General features: G+C 37.4%; 1 protein-coding gene across 14 annotated transcripts in view; it reads right to left on the bottom strand.

Annotated features, from left to right (window-relative positions):
• Positions 1-20206, bottom strand: part of LOC123712198 (protein muscleblind) — a 144846-nt gene that overhangs the window by 8418 nt on the left and 116222 nt on the right. For 8 of the 14 annotated variants that reach the window (XR_006754059.1, XR_006754058.1, XM_045665194.1 and 5 more), the window contains 3 exons: positions 2770-2937; positions 2012-2095; positions 1373-1552 (listed from right to left, as the gene is read on the bottom strand). Coding sequence is in view for 11 of the 14 variants with exons in the window: in XM_045665194.1 (XP_045521150.1) it covers positions 1373-1552; positions 2012-2095; positions 2770-2937 (432 nt within the window). In the remaining 3 variants the exon portion in view is untranslated. Of the gene's footprint in view, positions 721-1372; positions 1553-2011; positions 2096-2769; positions 2938-13293; positions 13378-13897; positions 14004-20206 lie in introns of those variants that run through there. The other 6 variants (XR_006754060.1, XM_045665193.1, XM_045665191.1 and 3 more) reach the window with 4 other exon arrangements.

Here is a 20206-nt window from a genome sequence, read left to right on the forward strand (position 1 = left end):
GCAGGACAGGACGGAAACAATAACGATGTAATAGATGCACAGAATACACCTAAAGCTCGGCGTAAGGTGACATTATGCGAAAGATAAAAAAAATTAAAGTGAAGCGTGAGTGCGACGGAAGCGTGGGGCGGAACGATACCGCGGCGAAATTAAATGAACAAAGCTCTGCGAACAAAAGCGGCGTCGCGACGAGACCAAGCCACAGTAAACTAATTCGATACCACCATTTATTTGATACGATTTAGTTCTCCACGCAGAGCCCCGGTCACCATAGTTCCTAGGACTGCGAACGTGAAAAAGCTTAGTTCCATGCTCGCGGCCGTTTAGGATAAGGCAATGTTCCTATTTTTAGTCAAAAAGCATACGACGGCGGCGTTTTGCGAACTAGAGATAGCAGCATATCGTCCTGTGCGGAGAGTCAGGTGGTCTAGATAGGTTTACTGTGACTGAGCAGAAGAAGTAAAGCGAGCGCGATCGAGCGAGGCGAGAGCGTGCAGCCTGGTGGCGTACCGCGCCGCGCGCCTGCGCCTTAAGGTGCGCCTGCAGGTGCAGGGGGGGGTGGAAATAGCGGCAGGGGTCGCGGACGCAGCGGCCCTTGACGGCGTCCATGCACACCGTGACACAGCCGTCTTCGTGCGCGGCCACTGGCGGCGGCGGGTGCGCGAAGCGACACTCGGACTCTGCGCGCTTGCACGCGCCCCGCTGGAACTCTCGGCAAACCTGCACCCAACACCAGCCAAGTCGCCGAGTGACCTCCCACCCACCCTGGCTAACGCGCCTTCCTTCTACTCTATCTTCTATGTATCTAATTTTTCATTCTAACACTATTCCATCGACTTAACCTCAATTTTTTTAACTACGAATTTATGAAAACTTTTCTAATCTCGACCGGACGCCGCTTTGATATCGACTACAAATGTTTTAAACGAAACGATCAACGCATCCGTCGCAACAATATATTTATTACCTACAATTTTAACAGTTTAAAACAAACTTTCATATTTCGAATAATCCAAAATCTTGCAATGTCGTAATTTATTTAAAACAATGGAATATTCATAATGAATAAAACAGCCTAAATCATACAGATTAGAAATTCATTCAATTATTTTAGTCTCGCCACCAGAAGACCTTTCACCGCAGTGAAATGAAGCGAGTGTGGCTCGCGAAGCCATCGGGGCGTAGCACCTGCGCAGACACCGCGACAAAGGGGAGGGAGGGCTCCACAGCCTTGCGGGTGAGACCGACCGCATTATATATCTTTAATTTCATGATTATAAAAAAAATATAATGGCAGTCGGTCTCTAGAAACTGGCAACACCGGGAAGCGCTACTAAGGGAATTTAACAATTAGTACAATCGTTCATCTTACCTCGAGACGATCAGTGCGGGGAAGCTTCTGCTGCAGCACAGGTTGCTGCATGACGCCGAGTGGGGAGGCGGCAGCGGCAGCAGGGTCGTGACCGAGCATTGCCGGAACCAGCTGCGGTGTGTAATACTGCGCATACGTCGAACCAACTCCTGGCACGCCTGACAGGTATGGCGACGTGGCCTGCCATATTACATGTCACTCGTCAGAATATGGCCAAACTTTCATATCGCGTTTATATAAAAGCACCAACGATAAGTCTGATTAATATCTCAATTATTTTGCAGATTAAGCACAGCATGCAGTTACGAAATATGTATGTAGATTAATAGTTAAGCTTACAAATTGTTTAAGCTACCCACCGGCCACCGACAGATGTGTGTGTATGGTGGTAGGAGATATAGGAGTATATAAAATGTAGAATTAAAAAGTCATAGTGCTTTACTATAAAAAAACGAAAAGAGAATAAAATGCGTAACAGTTGGTACTTTTTATCGATAATAGACGGAGGAGTAGGGATAGGTCTCAACAAATTTATTACATTCAAGATATCTACGAATTAAGAATATTTGTATATGTTAGGAATGGTGATGGGTTTCACAAAGGGCTGGGAGCGTAGCGGTGTGCCGGTGCGGGCGTTACCTGCGGGGCGAGCAGGGCCAGGCTGAGCGGGTCGAGCGCGGCGAGGTGGGTCGCGGCCGCGCCGGCTCCGCTCACGCCGCCCACCTCGACACAAAACCACACAACACGCTACTTATCGTGCGGGACAACCCCTCCCCTTTCGAAATCGCTCCACGCACTACGTCTCACTCTAAAAGCTCAGCTCGACGCTGATAATGTGCTCAAGAGGAACGCGTGCGGGGAGTGACCCCGAGGAGATCGGGCATTTTGTTAGCAAGTGAAAAGTGAGGGTATGTTCCAGTGATTATCAGCATTAACGCCTTAACCCAAGTCGTGAGTAATCCAAAAGTCATGCCACTTAGGATAAATTATACAAACATGCTCAAGCTGTGAGGAGCGACCGGCCGCCGGACACGTGGTAACTTGCGTCCCTGCCCTCGCTAACTTTGACTCACCTACGCTTTATATTTTGGCTATGTTGGCACAAGTTTGGTGGTACTAATAGATACATCAATAATTAATTACGAAACATCTAAGAAATGGACTATAGTCTTAAATACTCTACCTACTTACAGGATAAAAAACTCAAGTTTCCTAATTTCCAATATACATTGGCATGGGACGCAACTTAAGCACGACGCCATTCTACGTGGTTTACGCGAATGCTCGAAGTATATTAGCAATTTACATCGAAAGCTGCATTTTGCGTGCACTTCCTATCTACCTTGCGGGCCGGTCGCTCAGCATTGTGGTAAAAGCAAAGAGTGTATGGTACTCACCACGGTTGGGACCTGGCCAGGGAGCACCTGGCCAGGCGTCAGACCCATCTGTTGCATTAAGGCGTTCTTAAGTGCTAAATGATTCCGCCCGTTGATAAGTAGCTGGTCCTTAAGGTGCTGGGGCGGGTGAAAGTACTTGCAGGGCGGCTTCTCGCGGTTACATCGACCCTGAAATTCATATTAATACTAATTAATTTAGGCATAACAATATTTTCTTCTTGTCAATCATTTCTCTAGGGCTCCTCTGTTTTTATTTATTTGATGAATATTAACGTACTCCAATTAAATATTAAAAAAAATCCGGCTCTACTTATTGATCCAAAACTACAATTACAAAATATAGAATTTTATATTCGTGAATGTAAAAATAATGTCGTACACAGGTACGATATAAAAGTAAGTACTTTATAATGTACCAGTATGCAAGAACGAGGTCAATTGTGGTACAAGGCTTAAAACCCCGAATAAATTTATGATATTCTGATCACGGTTGACGGCGGCAATAAAAATGATTATGACGTGCTTCTCATTCTTCTTAATTTCGGCGCCAATGAGGCCTGGGATAATTGCCTTTCAAAAGAAACTCTGCAAAAGCCGGCTATGATGATTTATTTACATTCGTATAATGAGGTGTCGTACAACGTGACAAGACGCCCATTTTATCGCGAACTACCACGCTTTATCGCATTTAATTTGGCTTTGTAGAAAAAGGTTCTATATTTTTTAATACCTAGATTTTTTTTCATCAGTTGATGTTATTTATTTACTATAGTCTTTTAAGGTGGCGTTGTAATCCAAGTTAGTGATTTAATTTGACTTATAATAACTAAATAAGTACTATATGAATAATTCCTACTACTATTTGATATCGTTAAAATATATATTAAAAATACTTAAATTAACTTGGATAGAATGCTTTATCTAAAATTTTACAGTTTTATCGCGTACAAACTGTATGGAATGAAAATTTTATATGTAAATGCAAATTTTGATAAATGCGTGGTTTAGAAAGTCGCGTGTAGTTCAAATTATTTGTTACGAAACTTTAGCGATGCGTAATCCAAGCTGGTTGGGGCAGCCAGTTGCATTTTGATTAACTTGTTACTAGCAGACAATGTTTGTAACTTATCCATAATTTTAATGGTTGCATAAATTTTATGTTTAAATAAAGCTAGACTTTTGACACAACTAAATACGAAAAATAATCTCAAGTTGTATACACATTTATTTAATTTCGGTACATGTACAATAAAGTTTAAAAACAAAGTGCGGCAACTGAATAAAAAAATATTAAGACATATAAATTGTGTACAATGTTTTGGCATTTAAACGAACCAGACAGATAGTCTTGTGTATCTAATTGACCTTTGTAATACTATTGAAGCATGGAAACTTTAAAAATAATAAATTTTAGTCCAATCTCGCTTCAACTTTGATTTAAATTGTTTCAATTATTCTAATTATTAAAATGGGTAAACTTCAGGAATGTACCGAAAGAACAATAAGATATAATGAAGAAAACTTTTTGATTGTAATTTAAATACCTCTTTAAAATTAGATTATTCTCACCTGCTCCTGCATTTTGAATGATACAACATTTACAAACTAGTGTTAACTCCATGTAAAGAAATTCGTTGTTTTGTTTACAAATTGGGATTGCTTGCACTTGTACTGTGACCATGACTAATAAGTAGGACTCATGGATTATCTATACGTTTTTTCTTCTCTATAACGCCATAAAATGCACAGTCCCTTCAGTGTCGTTATATAGAGTTTACACGGTATTTTCATATTTCAATGAATTTCCTCTATTATTTCTATAGTCAGGAATTGCTAAGCGTTGAAGTCAACGCTCAAAGTAGTGTAAGTACACTAAATAGAAATCGAACGTGAATCTCTTTGGTTTTATATGATCCGATTATAGCCAACATATTTTTTTTAAATATTTTACTTGTAAGTCACTATTATTAATAAAAAATACAGTAGAAAAGGATGTCCCTTTTTCACACTTAGTTCCGGACAGATAATATTTAACAGGTTATATCTCAGGTGTGATTAGCTAACGTAACTGGGTACAACAAATGGCCACATCCCAGCAGACGGATGGCTTCGCTCGCGGCCCATTTCACATATTACGATGCATTAATTGCTGATCTATTGACGCGTGTGGGTGCATTTGATTGATGATGTTAAAATTTAGAAAATTAAAGCAAGAAATAACTACACAGACCGTATGTACCTGTAATTGTCTCATAGTTCTTATTTACCATAGGTATGTGATGTTGTGGAGTTGAATAAATAAATAAGGTAATTCACAGATAAGTGCATTAGTAGAAATGGTGTTATAACTGAATTTGTTTCGGACTGCACTTATCAATTTATGAACAAGCTAAGAACATTTACCGGATTGAATCGAGTTTATGGACTTTTTGTTGTGAAATGTTGTTAATAATATCCTCAGTGTTTTGTTTTTTCTTTAGCAGTTATTCAATGATGAGTCAATGATTTTGTTTTGAAGTACATACTTGTATAATTGGAAAACACTCACAAGTCGTGCTATACGTATAAAGTACTATTATCTATAAGTACATCACTTCGAAAATTATAGATTTCTATAATGTTCTTAAATTATTTAATTTTAAAAATTTAAAATGTACAGTAAAGTAGCTTCTATAAGTAAGATTAGATTAGAACAAAACTAGTTAAGAACTACAAAGGTTGAATAAAAAATGATGAGTACAAATTTTTTAATTAAGTTTCACTTCATAACTTGTCAATTAAAATTTATGCTCAATCTCTCTTTTACTTTACACTAAAGCCAAAAATTGCTAAACAAATTTAGTAATCTAATAAATGTTTACCTGAGTGAATACTGTTACACAGTTTGTTTTGGGTAGTGTTTTAACATAATCAAAATAACTGGTGAATTTACTTTTAGGTTTAAATTGGATACAAGGGGCAACCTTATGAATGTTAGGAGGAGGGCGACCGCTAGGGGGGCAATAACCGCCCAAACTAATAACATTTTTGTGATAGTGGGGCAAACTGACCGTTTCCCTTGTAGTGTCCGTTATACACACATAACAATAAGTGTTTTCGTATAACGCACTTCCAGGATTATTACCGCTTATAGTTTAATCTAATAGTAAATTTATATTAGAATTTCAATATTGATAATAAGCGTTATTATAATCACAGTGATAATGGCTTTAGAGTACAATATAATTTTTGAATAATCAATATTGCTTTATTCAGCTGCTCTGCTGCTTTTATCAGCTGAGAAAATGCTCGGTAAAGTCACTTAACATAGCATAAGGCTAGGTATGGGCGCAGACAAGCTACGAAGCCTGGTAGTGGTAGTAAAGAAATGAGAATTAAGCAATGACAAACTAAGGGTTCTTAATAAATGTAATAAAAGAAAATTTAAATTTCACTGCGACCACGAAAATATTTACTGAATTTGTTAGGGATCGCACAAATGCTTCTTATAGTGGGCTAAGGCTCTTCAAGTCTGTAACGCCTGTAACGAACGCGTTCTTAAGTGCGAGTCGTTACAGTAGGTTGTCTGTATACAGTAAAATGCACCCTACTCACTGCACGCAGTTTCCGCTCCTAGTCACGCCCGATCTGCTGCCATCTACACGTACTGCCTTTGTTTATGACCACTTAAGCGTTTATTTCATAACTGAGAAAAAATAGACAAAAGCTTTACTGCGATGAGTTTTTACTTTCTTCACTAATCTGTTCATAAACGTCTCCTCGTCTCGCTCCTGATAATTACACCCATCGCATTGTTTAAATAAACAATGAGTTACAATTAAACCAAGCCCATTCATTAGTTGCGTCGGTGTGTGGCGCACACCAATGCATAATTGAGGTCGGAGTGCCAAACGGCAGGCCCAAATGTTTCTCAGACAAATCGATTGATCGATCGGGATCGATGAGTTGGCAGGTATGTACGCACGTGCTACGATTGGCCGAACATTCGCCACTCGCAAACCGAGGACAACAATGAGTTTACAACACATGAATGACACGCTATATCCTAAGCCCACTTATACGAACGAAAGTGCTTGCCAAAAATGCTCATGATGTCAAACGGGGACGCAAATAGCGACCGCCCGTGGTACGTGCCAACTACTGACCGGTGAACCTGTGAGGTGTATTAGGGACGCTTGTGTGCGTGGGCATCCGTGGAACGCAGCCACATTTTATTTATGCAGATAGCAATGTAAGATATTTATTAGCGTGTGGGATATGATGTATCACTTCAGAAGTTTGACAATAAAATTATTCAAATTAAACTCTCGGGTCAACCGAGACGCTGCAAATAATTCTTTGAGTCGAGAGAAAGGTGAAATCTAATTTAGAAAACATTTGCGAGTGCGACAGGAATTAGGTGTGCAAAAACGATTCTGAAGTAAGTAGAATTTGAATTTAAAATGATTTATAGAGGCGCAGGGAGAGGCTAATGAGCCGCCGCCGATACGCGAGGGGCCCGTGTTTACGTGGCTCGTGCCGCTTGGTATATATCCAGAATGTTATATGTCTCAAAGTTTACATATTATGTTGTCACCACCCGTACACGTACGTAAAACAAATTGTGTTGTGAAATTTTTTCAATATATAATATTTATTTCTTTCTCAAAAAGAACAAAGCAGAGTTTAAAATTAAGAATTATGCACTCTGTAAAAGTTCCCAACAAGTTGCATCGCGGTGCTCCGTCGTAGCTTAACGTTAAAATATGCATTCGCGCGGAGTTATCTCGGCCACTTGCCGTAGCTCCCGGCGGTCAGCCCTTGTTTATATACTTTTATATGAGTTTAAAACGTTAATGTTAAATGTTCATTTTATACAAATTTTCTCACCTAAAATATATCAACATCGGTATGGGACGTAAAGACCCATCTTTACGTAATTTATCTCATCTAACGTTTAACCTACATTTCGATATAAACATTTCAGTTTACAGTTTATAGGTTTTTATAAATAACTGAGGTTTTTATAAAGCTCACATCGACGAAGACATTAGCATATGGTATGGTCCAATTGTAATAGTAGTCCGCCAGTAATGAAGTGTTGCGAAAAGCCGCAGGGGCGAAATTAATGCAACGGAAGCGGCACCTTCTCCAGGTGTTTTGCTAAATAGCCGGGCTCACCCGTTTTGCCCGGCTCGCCGTTATGAACGCTGTAAGCTCGAGGGCCATTCGCTTTAAGAACGGCCGCGCCACTTTGTAACGACCTTAATGAATCTTGTTACTTATAGGCTCGCGTAAATTGCCCGTTTTACTAACGTAAAGTGGCGAAGGAAAAAAATATTGGGCTACGATAATAAACGAACAATAATCTCGTGTTTTTACAATTACATTGAAAGATAACGTTGATTACAAAAGGATCATATAATTCCGAAAGCAGTTTTAATGTAAATGTTGATGTTTTAGCTAAGCAGCTGTTTACGGTAAACATTGAACGTACGCCACATGTATCCGAGTGGAAAATTCAACTATGTGCATGTGATGTTACTAGAGCTTCGGGTCGCCTACGCCCAATCAGTTAAAGCGAGCTGATGCAGTCATTAGTGTAGGCAAACGGTACAGCGGCTTACGTCACACACTCAGACATACTTCGACTCTCTCACTTTCCCAAATCACTGGTTCAAATGACACACTTGCATTATTTAACTGGAGCCAGTGTAAGACCGTTTTGGTTCTATATAACAATAGTACGAGGCTAACAAAGATTCCAAATGGAACGGTTCTTTATTATCTTCATTTAAAGAGTTCGTTCAACTACTGAGATATGCAGACTCGCTTATTAATTAACATTCATCTGTGAATTAGCCACAGAGTTTCAGTGCATTTTGTTTAATTTTTGAATGCAATTGCCATCTGCATAATTAATTAATCTCTTAAGTATCCAGTAGACTGCAATCGTGTCGAAGCTTGCACGAGAAGATAAAAGGCCATAACTGAAGAGGTAGACTAACTACAAAATAAAGAGCCTTTAGTAGGTACGATAAGGGAAGTTTAAAGGGAGTTTCGGGGCACGGGTCGGACCGATAAATTGGGCGGCACTTAATTATGATCTCGGGCGGCATCTTGCAAGCGGCTAATGTCCCGGACTCGTTTAATGCGCGAACTTGTAGTCTCAGCTCCGGCGGGCGCGATAAATTTCCATCTATGCCCCTCGCCCCGCACCCAGGGGTGCTCCCCTGCACGGCATACGTCGTCTAATTTGTTCACCTTAACTTCGCACTACCCGCCTTTACCAGCTTCTAGTTTAAATTGCTAACAGTTACTTACGAGTTTGGACTTTGGGAAACAATACGTACCGTTAAGTAAAGTAAATACTTTGGTAAAGTTGAATTTCAAGAGCACGTCATCTTTGTTTCTACACTGGAGAAAATATATGTGCTCTGTTCGGAAAAACAAAAGCCAGTAAAGTTGTGAGCTCTAAGCGTAGTTTAGGCTTATCGCGTCGAAAGCTGAATAAACGAATCCCAGCTAGAGCTGGAGCTGTACTTAAGTCGACGCAGCACGCGGATCGTTCCCACGCTACATCGTATTCCACTCACTAAAATCCGACAACTCAGTAAACATCCTCACATAAATCAATTTTCTTAGTAGACAACAGTCATTAACTCTGATTGATTTATGATTCACAAAAGTCAGGATTAGATTTAGCTGCGTGCTAAAAAGCTATAAAGACTTTTTACATGAATTTTGCAATTATATCACTTGTACAAAGTGTATTCCACAAGTATTTTATTAAAATAAATTCGCCTTTTCTTCAGCTGTCACCTTGCGAACACAGAGGCTGAGCTGTGAGCGCATTGCTGTGGTTTTCATGTGAATGTAGCATGTACAATTAAGCACGTTCTACTGATTGAATATTTATTGTAATAACCTTAAATCAGGTGCTAGTAATCGCATAAAGCGATAAAGCTAATATTATAGAGCATTATAGCAGGCCAGTACATTAGGAGGTGTCGGGAGTGCTATTGCGTCGTGTTAGGTTAATGTGGGGCGTCGAGGGGCGCTGTGGGGCGTCGGTGGGGCGCCTTGCCTCGATATCCTCGTAATTACAGCCAAGACGCTGTCGAGACGTAACGTCGCACTAACGACTTTTATGGCGAATGTAACATTGCTGGAACATAAAATAAATGTGCCGCCTAGGCGACGATACAATATTCTCCAAATGCCTTTAAATTGCTAATGCGAAAGCTATTTTTCAATATCCACTAAAACAATCGGCTTTTGTAAACTTTTTGGAGTTACTTTTTCTTGATAATATGTACGAAAGTTCGTGTCAAATTTGTCGCTTCGCTAATAATATGCGGGCTTTCGTTTTCAAAATTATCCGACGTAATACCTGTTTTTAGGAAAGTGTAACAAACTGTTAATCAAAATTTAGTAGGATCTGGGACATGCTAAAACAAAGACCAATGTTTACTCTGTATTTGGATTATATAACTTCGTATGTAACATAAAACCTTATGAGGCGATAAATATCTGGAATACTGTTGTTTCTTGGAGTTTGTTTACGGATATATTTCAGAATAAAAATGTTTGCTAATCCTTCTTACATAACCCACTCAAAAGATATTTTAACGGAGAGAGTTTCAAGTTGACCGATGAAACAAGTTTACTACAAATTTTGTTTAAAAGCACAAATCGAATAATATATAATAACAAACACGTAGATTATATATAAACGTCGTAAAATTCATTATAGATATATACCTATTCCTTGATATACCTTTAGTTCTTTTACGTAACGAACTGTGTCCTACAATATCGGCCTCGGTCCGTCATTTAAATCTTTATTTCGCATTAGCTTTATGTTCCCCAGGGAGGTTAGCGTAGTGCACTTTTATTGCGGATGAAATGCCGTAATTGCCTCTCAGCGCCGGCCCGTGACTGACGAGCTTCGTACGTGCTAATTGTCCATCTTAAACCTTCGCGAAATATACGTCTCATCTAACGTGCGAATAATATGTTACATTCGACTTATGGGGCCGGTTTTCAAGAAATACAGTTTAAAATTGTTTTACAGACGTACAATAAGTTTTTTTATAAAACGGGGAAAACGGGCAGGAGGCTCACCTCAAGTGAAACCGCCGCCCATGGACACTCTCAATCCCAGAGGGCTCGCGAGTGCGTTGCCGGCCTTTTAAGAATTAGTACGCTCTTTTGAAGGAATTGTCGAATTGGTTTTTTGAACAAAGTAACCGAAAACAGTTTGACGTAACGACCTTTTGGCTTGCCCAAAAATGGCATAATATCAAAAGAAAGTATTCAAAACAATAAGAGCTTTTCATAACTCAATCCCCTAACAGCGGTAATCTTGACAAATGAGGGTCTTTTGAGTGTAGACACTATGGGCTGCATTGACAAAAAAACCCGAATAAACATGTGGATATATAAATGAGCATACTTTTATTGAGTGGAGGAAATGTAAAGGAAATCGTTTCCCGCGTCATTACGAGACGCATCAATCAAAGGAAGACCTTCTGTCGGCAATACATGCCTATATGCGACCACTCGCACGCTACTTATTTAAATTGTGTCCAAGAAACGTGTCAGAATATAACTTCTTCATTATTTAATCGTTTTATAACCAATTTTAAACGAAGAAGACGAGGCTTCTATGAAAATTTAAATGTTTGAGTTTTGAATATAGGTACTGTAACTGACACATTGAATAAACAACTTCGTGTATAGGAATCTGGCTTCGCCGTAGACATTTTAAACAAAACATAAACTGCATGAAACATATATTAAATAGACATGAAATATATGATTACTGGGTAGTGTTTTGGCAAGAATGGGCCTAGATTTTTATGAACTGCTGGGGTTAGTTGCGATATCTGCAATCTACATTGTGTTCTGGCGCCGTCGCGTCTAGCGGTCGTGGCGGCGGTGCATTTGTTAGACACGCCATGACACCACGTTTTCCCAAACCCCCTTACCCACACCCCAACTATCACCAAGCTGTGACTAATTGAGATTTTAGCCTACTTTCATACACTGAAAGAACTGGAACATTACACTCGGTAAGCGGATACAGCGGTCACATAGAGGATTTATACCAGCGAGAATCGCAGACGCTTCACGGCCAGAGCAATTAGGCACTAAAGCATTCGACACGTCCACCTTGTGCAACGCCCCATTATCCTATGCAAATCCGGATTAATTCCCAAAGTTAACGTTGCCGCGGGCTACCTGCTATCGCGACCATTAATAACATGCCGCTGCAAACAACTCGCTTCACAGCGTTACCTTACTACGGGCCGTTATACAGCCCCAACCTCTGAACATTATGCAAAATTGACGTGATAAAGCGCTATTTCAAATACTTAAGCGAATATTTCACTGAGCGAACATGTTGTCTTCAATATTTATTATAATACACAAACATTTACGTACGTTAAATCGACGCGAGTTTGGGAAATTATTTAAACATTACCGTATTTATTATATCAACAAACGTGAGAATATGTATGAAACAGTTTGTATGAACATTAAATTATCTAACGTAAACGTAAAGTTTAACAATAATTTTAATATATTTTTATAAAATAAAATTTAAGATAAACAATCGTTTAATTTGAAAAATATTTTCTGTAGTTTTTTTGATTCGTAACACAAAAAAGAGCATTACATTAGAGAAATGGTAATTCGATTAGAGAGAATGAAGTACAACGGTGTTAATCGTATTAATCTTGTAAAACAGGTTAGTTGAAAGAAATAAATAGATCATTGCGAGGTCAAAGGTTCGGGTTAGGTCGGGGTCCAAAAAAATCTTTTCGATTTTAAGCTGAACAATTAAAAAAAACACAGTATAACTACATGTAAAAAGTGCGGAATCGAGGTGTTACATACTTTTATACTCGTAGTTATTTGTCATTCGGTGCCAGTAAGTCCATCTTTATTATACCACACTATCGGTACGATGTACCGAAGCCGTATGACTCATATCATCTATGGCAAGAATTTGATGATAAAACGATGCAATGGTACTAATGAAAATGAGGAAATGCAATTACAACACAGAGAAATGTATTATAAGGGTAAGCACTTACGCACGGGTTAGTTGGAAGGGTGGGGCTCGTGTTTGGGGACTGAATGCGGTAGAATTAGACTGGGTGTCTTAACGCCAACTTCAACGGTTTAAGGCGTGTTAATTTTAAGTCAGGAAAAAGGCTAATGGTTCATAAACTTGGTTTACATGAACTAGCAGTTCTTTTCACTCGGTAAATATGTATTTTTTTTTAATAAAACGGGATCAACGTAACATGTACTTGTATAATTAATAGGGTTTTTATAATAACTGGAGATAAGAATAAAGTTTTAGATATATTTCGATAAATTAACGTGTCGATTACAATTGTGGAACGCGAAATTAAAAATGTAAAATTTCATTAAAATCTGAATTGAAATGAAATAAAATATTGGAATTATAATTTGGTTGGACAATCTGAAAAATATTTTAACTATATAAGGGAATAATGGAAATCTTACCAATAGAAGTATTTGATACTCTAAACGTAGGGAATAATTCCCATTTCACTAATACACTTTACGTGGCCGTCTACGAAGACAGCTCGATCGGGAATGGTCTGGCTCGATGGCCACCTACTTTTTCAATTTAATTAAATAAGGCTTCAGATTAACTTTGTGCGGCTTCACGCAGTGTACTGTTTCATTTTTCTTCACCACATCAACATAAAATAATGTACGACTACAATAAGCCACCACAAATGTAAAACATTTTTTTTACTTCTATCATACCTGTCCGATGAAGACATTGTAACTTGAGAAATTTTACCTGAAACAGAAACAATACAATTAGATTCTCAATATACTTTGATCAAGTCAATTTGAGCCAAACAATGTATCGACAACAATGTAGCGGGAGTGACGAATCAAAGTTATTGTGGTGTTGTCTTGAGTTGACTCTCACGATAATGGGTTTCATGAAGGAAGCAACCGGAACTAAGGGGGGCGATTGTTTCTAATGATAAATACTGGCCGTACATCTGAAAGTCGGCACTAATTGAATAACAGCGGAGAAAATTAAATTGATTGTACCTCTTTGTTTCGAGGCTTTCAACGATTTATTTACCTTCAAAAAATGTTTGATTCTTGCCGCAAGATACTTGCTTTCGTTTAAAATTTCTCAGTCACACTTTATTTTTGGTTGAGTTAAAAGGCGCCCGGCCACACTGACAATCAAGAATCGACTGAGGAAAGTATTGTTTGACACTTGACATTTGACACCTAAGTGGGAAGCCTGACAGTGCATTCTGAGACGACCGCTCTAGCCCATAAACAATATTTACTGATAGCATTATGAGCTCTAATTAATTAAAAATGGTAATTTAGTTTATATTATGATAAATGAGCGTTGCGTGACATTGCGGATATGAGGTCAGAGGAAGCAAGTGCTTATACGCTTATATATATATAAGTTGTAAAAGTGTATTTTGACAAATTTAATAATTAAATAAAAGCTTTAAACATTTTAATGCCTTCAATACCTATTAAATCTACAATCCATTTGAGCACAAAAACAGGAACAGGCAAAGATTACGTGGAATTAGGCAAATTAATCGTAAGTGAAAAGCGGATAGGAACAAAAACTTAAATGCGTGCCTGAAAAGCCGTCGGTGCGAAAATGTGGCATTAGGCGCGGTATCTGATCCGGGTAACTCGTTTCGGGAGCGTGAATTATTTACGCCGTGCCGAATGCGGGGTCAAAAGATTTTAGAAATGCTATTTTTACAACAATTCAAGGATTTTTATACATTATACTTTAGTTTTTATAAAATACTTTTTTTTAAATACAAGCAATAGATATTCAAAAATGGAAAATACTAATGCGTCAATTGGCTTGTAGATGAAGTTTAGTACTATTGTAATTTACGAGAAAGATAATTCTCAATTAGACTTTATTGCAATTACAATCTCAAGGTGAAAGGATTTGGAAACAATAAGGTGAAGTATGGGGAGCTGGGGTCCAATAAACGTGGGGTTTATCTCATTGGGGTCGGACAAAAACGATCCGCTGTCCGTTACGGTTTAGGCTGCAATTAAACACGAAAACGGTCGTTCATTGGAAAAGCGCTGAACAAGTGTACAGTTGTATCTATCTAATTACTTTGTGCCTCCGCGTCCCCGTGTGACGTCACGGCCCAAGTTGTTTGCGGTTTTTGCAAACGTTTTCCGGCTACTTCACCCAATCGAATGGTTCGAGTGTGTTCTGTTGTTTCGCCAATTTATCGAAGCTATTCTGTTCATTCTGGTTCATTGTTACACTAAATTTGAATCGCGCCTCGAAGGAAAGTTTTATTAGATTTGTTCATTTACGTTTCTCCTTTGTTTAGTGTTGTTCAACATGTTTTAGTTTATATACTGTGTAGAATAATTATCTATACGAGTGTATACTAAAGCATTAGACAGAGTTTAATGATGTTCTTTTAATTTAAAAGGTAATTTGGCTATTATTTGGCTATTTGGCTATTTGGGTATACACGGATTTGTTAATATATAAATAATATTTTGCTATAGATAAACGCTTAGGTAAACGTCTAAAAGCCTTGAGAGATAGAATCAAAGGTAAGCATTGCATAAGGGATAATGGCTCTCAGAAGAAAATTACTTTGGTGTTCTTTTCGGTCATTAAACGGAGTCGGGGGCGGAGCTAAATACAATCGGAATCAAATTAAGTTCATTCAGTTGCGGTGAAGGCTGAGGCGGGTTAAGTCGAGTCAGCAGGATGGCGGACACGTGCGCCTTCCCCCTAGCTCGCAATAAGAATAAGAAATGAGCCGATAAATTCTATACGGGGCTGCTTCATAAGTCATAACTAGAAATTTACTACTCTGTATTGCACGCTTATGAATATATTACAACAACGGCACAGTTATTCCGCTGCTTTTAAAGATATTCCTTATCCTGATGGGGCATTAAATTCGTATTCTACTTCATAAAACCGAGTTTCGATTGAGAATTAAATGGTTCACGACAAGATTAACTGTTTATAGGAATGATTATTTGCGAATTAAAATCCCGTGAGATCACGAGTAAATAGAGAGCGTTCATTAAGCGATGCTAGGCGACAATCATCCGAATACCTCCCCACTCCACGGCGACAAATGAACCCGAAGTACGATCATTCCACTTCATGTGTACTCTAGCGAACTTATTGCCGGCCGACGAAAGCGCATTAAAATGCAAAACGAAATTCGAACATTAATTGGATTCTAAAAGTAAAACAACGACAAACGCATTTATGAGATATTGTTTTTAATTTCAAAATTATGATAATTACTGAGTTAATGAGCTCAATACACTAGAGTTTCAGAACAGAATAACATTACAGAAATAGACAGTCGAATTAATTGAAATATTGCGTCGAGCCGTAGCGTGGTTGTGCGGTGTCGAACTGGGGATTAAACTTTGAGTGGGTTTGGCTGAGGTAGGTGGGAGGTACGCCATCAGCTTTTTCCAAGCATTAAATTTTTTTTGGTAAATCTATTTCCGCTTGTCGCTACGGTGCGTAGCTAAACTATGTATACATATGTCTACGTTCTCCCCGTCTACATTTTCGTAGCACCGTAGTCGGTTGACAGTTGCATACTGACTAAATCAATGGTCGCGTTTCGATAAACAGTTTTTAAATTTATTTTAAAATCATGTTAACAACTATGCTATTGTTTATGCAATATTTCTCATAAAGAGTAAGTTTTGTCATAGCTATTTACGTTATAAGTCTATCAATTTAAAGTTTCAGACTACTTTTGAACTGTGATATATATAATGATAATCCAGTTCCATAGCTAAGTTTAATAAAGGTCCGCGCCAAGGGCCCGAGAGGCCGACCTTAATAAAACAAACTTTATGAACAATAACATTTATTACATAGTTGTGTATTAATGCGCTCTCCATTTACAGCGAGGCGGGCGCCGAGGTGGCGCTGCATTGTCGGCCGCAAACATCTTGTGAGCCGGATAACTCACCCCAACGAAATGAATTGCATAAACCAAACTACGCCATTATGCGTACAACGTTTTCGAAATATTATGATCTATATACGTATAGCGTATTATAATTACCAATAGCGCTACAACTTTATGGGTATGGGCCTCAGATTTTGAATCTGTTCTTTGATCATTTCTAATAGGCAAGTAGATGATCAACTATTTGAAACATGTCGTCGAATTTGTGGGTCTAAAGCATGCCTTCACCGTGCGAGCGAGCTGGGATGAGAGTACTACTCCAGAGTCCCGCGTTCAAACCACTAGGCCGACATTGCCTGAAGTATATTAATATTTAAAATAATGTTATTTTAAACAATACCCTTATTTTGATGGAAGACATTATACTTTAACCCCAGTTGTAATTTGCCAAAACCAACATTTTATTTCAATATTGCATAGCATTAAAATTTAATAAAATAAGTTTCAAACCGAGTGGACAATAACGGGACCCGGTGTCTGGGCCCAGAAATGGAATAAAATTTTATATGTGCACATTATCCGTGACAAACGACGCGAACGATGCGATTTCTTCGATACTGAGGAGAATCTGTTGTATTGACTTTTATAACTAACGCGTGCTTTGTTCCCGTAGAATGAGTTTAGAATTAATTCAAGATATTACTAGCAAAATGTTCTTATCACTTTTTAGATAATTAAAAAATATAATAAATAATTACTTTTAACTTCTAAAGAAAATAAACATAAGTTGTCAAAGGTACATATAATTCACAAACTTATTCAATAATCACATTTTTCCGTTAAGGTCCACGGTCGATTCAAAGAGATTCGAAGCCATTAATAACAAAAATATATACTAACGATGACAATGATCGTAATAATTCTATTACGATTAATGAAATTCTGTAATAATCTTAGTAGTAATAAGGTAAAATGAAATAATTGTATATTTGCAGTCATGTCTAAGCCTTTTGTTAAACTTTATCTAATTTAACCAATTTCTGGAAACTTGCCTATATATAGTATATATATATAGTAGATCATTTTTCGAAAAAATAAGGTCATAAAGAAGTTTTACGTCTTACGTGTGTACACTAGTACACGCACATTTTTTATTTATAAAACATTTGGCCGTTACTATCTTTTACCTAATAATAAAAAAAATCCTTCACGAAAAAAACGCACCCATTATTAACAATTATAAATAATTCCTTAGTTGATTTACCTTCGAATATCTCTGTTTGATCAAATGTTGGCTCATTATATAAAGCTACTAATTTAAGTACTAAAATTTTAACTGGTCTATTTTTAATAATGTAATACGCTAATATTGAGCCCATAAGCACTCTTATATGCTAACATTTGACATATAGCAATAACTATATAGCATATTTAATTCTTCATTTTCCATTTTTGAAACGCATTTATCTTAAATAAACATGATATATAGGCACATAAACAGTATTTTATTTAGGATAAATTATACATAGAACTTACTTTATTTCAATAATAAACAAAAACTTGACATGTTAATCACACTATGATATGGGTATAACATGTATGTTATAATGGGATTCAATTTAATACAGGTTTAATTTTCTATACTTTAAACTAAACGATTCATTTGACAAGCACTTTATATATCTGTGCTCCCTTAAATTTATTTGTACCTTTCTGCTTGCAAAGTTGTCATTTATTATCATAAAATCAATCTAAAGCAGGTAAAGGCTTTATTCGTAATTCAAATTATGGGCAATATTTATGAACTTGAGAGATATATATATATATATATAATAAATCAAGAACGAACGAAATAAAGTATACATTTAACAAAATGTTCTCTTAACCGTCCCGGTATCAAAAAAAAGTATTGACAGTGGAAAAAAGCTGCACCTATAAACGTTATGCAAAATCGACAATTAAATGCCATTGCAAGATTGGTAATGTGTTATCGAGATTGTCAGTGCTCGTTTGCGTATCTAAGTGGCGCCGTTAGCGGGCAATGTTACTTGGGGTGCGATAAGACATTAACGACAAGACATTTAAGTGGACAACTATAGCCCTAAATATTTATTTATCAATACAGTGTTAAAATGATTGCTTCAACAATGTATTGCAAACGTTTTGGTTATTACAAGACAGCTAAAACTACTTAAATAGGAAGAAAATAAGTAAGAATCTCATTCACTAAAGCAGATTTGAAACCACATCGTATAGGTGTCGCTACAATTCTTGGCCACAGATTTCTGAAACATTTTTGGGGATTTTCTTCAGTGTATGAAGTGAATAGCATAGTTATCCAATATCCGAGACAGATACGCAAGAAAAATGGCACGGAGGATTTTCAAAACCACTTTTACGTCATCTAAAGAGCAAATGTATTTCGACATGGAAGCTCAAAGCTATCATCAGCATATGTAGATCGTATAAGTAAACAAGCTTTTTATTTTTTTATACGTGAACGAAGTCACGAGCATCACGATATAGTAATAAATTTGATACATAAGCCTATATAGGCCTGTGGACGATAACGAGATTGAAGCTACGATCGAACTTTTCATGAAAATCTCGAAAACTTTGTAACTTATTAAAACAGATTCCTCTCATGTAAAATATACGGAAAGCTTCCAGAAATAACCAATTATTATAAATAAGGGCCGATTCTGAGGGTAGCTGATATATTTTTTTGAGCGACACCTTTACTAATGTAAATTTTGTGTATACCGATTTTAATTCTTTGCAGCAAGTGTTCTACATTTGAAATGGTGATGTTAATAAAAAATGTTCTTTTATGCCACAGATTACACGTATAATAACTCACGGAGACTGTTTTTAAACGGTACAAAAATAGCTTTTCGTTGGTCCACGTCAGCAAACCGCGCCATAAAATTTATAGGATTACGTAGTTCAAACCGATGTCGCTGCACTGTGCACTCCAGCAATATGCAACATTTTCAAATTTCAATAAAACGATCCAATTTATTACCTCTGATATGTTATTCCAAGAAAATTGCTTATATCAGAAGATTTATTATAAACGCGGACATTTTTATACCTCACATACTTTATAAACATTGTTTTATTTGTAACTAATTTACGTCAATAAAATAACAAAAACGGAGACACAATTCATGATGTTAAAACAAATTTTAAGTCAATTCAATCGAAAAGATAAACACGACAGCCGTCGATTCAAAATTTACATATGAATAGAGATTCAGAGTATTTTTATCCAAATAAAAGGACAATTGAATATAGTGTATCTATGTTAAGATTTATTTTAAAGAAAAGTTTAAAGGTTTCGGAGAGAGTGAAAATTCAATGAAAGTAATGCTTTTAAGTCTATTCGGGGCAGGGGTCACTTGCGAACTCCAGGTACGGGTTCATGTTTTATTCAGACGAGAATCGCACAAGCGCCGGCGCCGGTCCAACTT

This window comes from Pieris brassicae, chromosome 7 (assembly GCF_905147105.1).
Source record: "Pieris brassicae chromosome 7, ilPieBrab1.1, whole genome shotgun sequence".
Classification (NCBI taxonomy): domain Eukaryota; kingdom Metazoa; phylum Arthropoda; class Insecta; order Lepidoptera; family Pieridae; genus Pieris; species Pieris brassicae.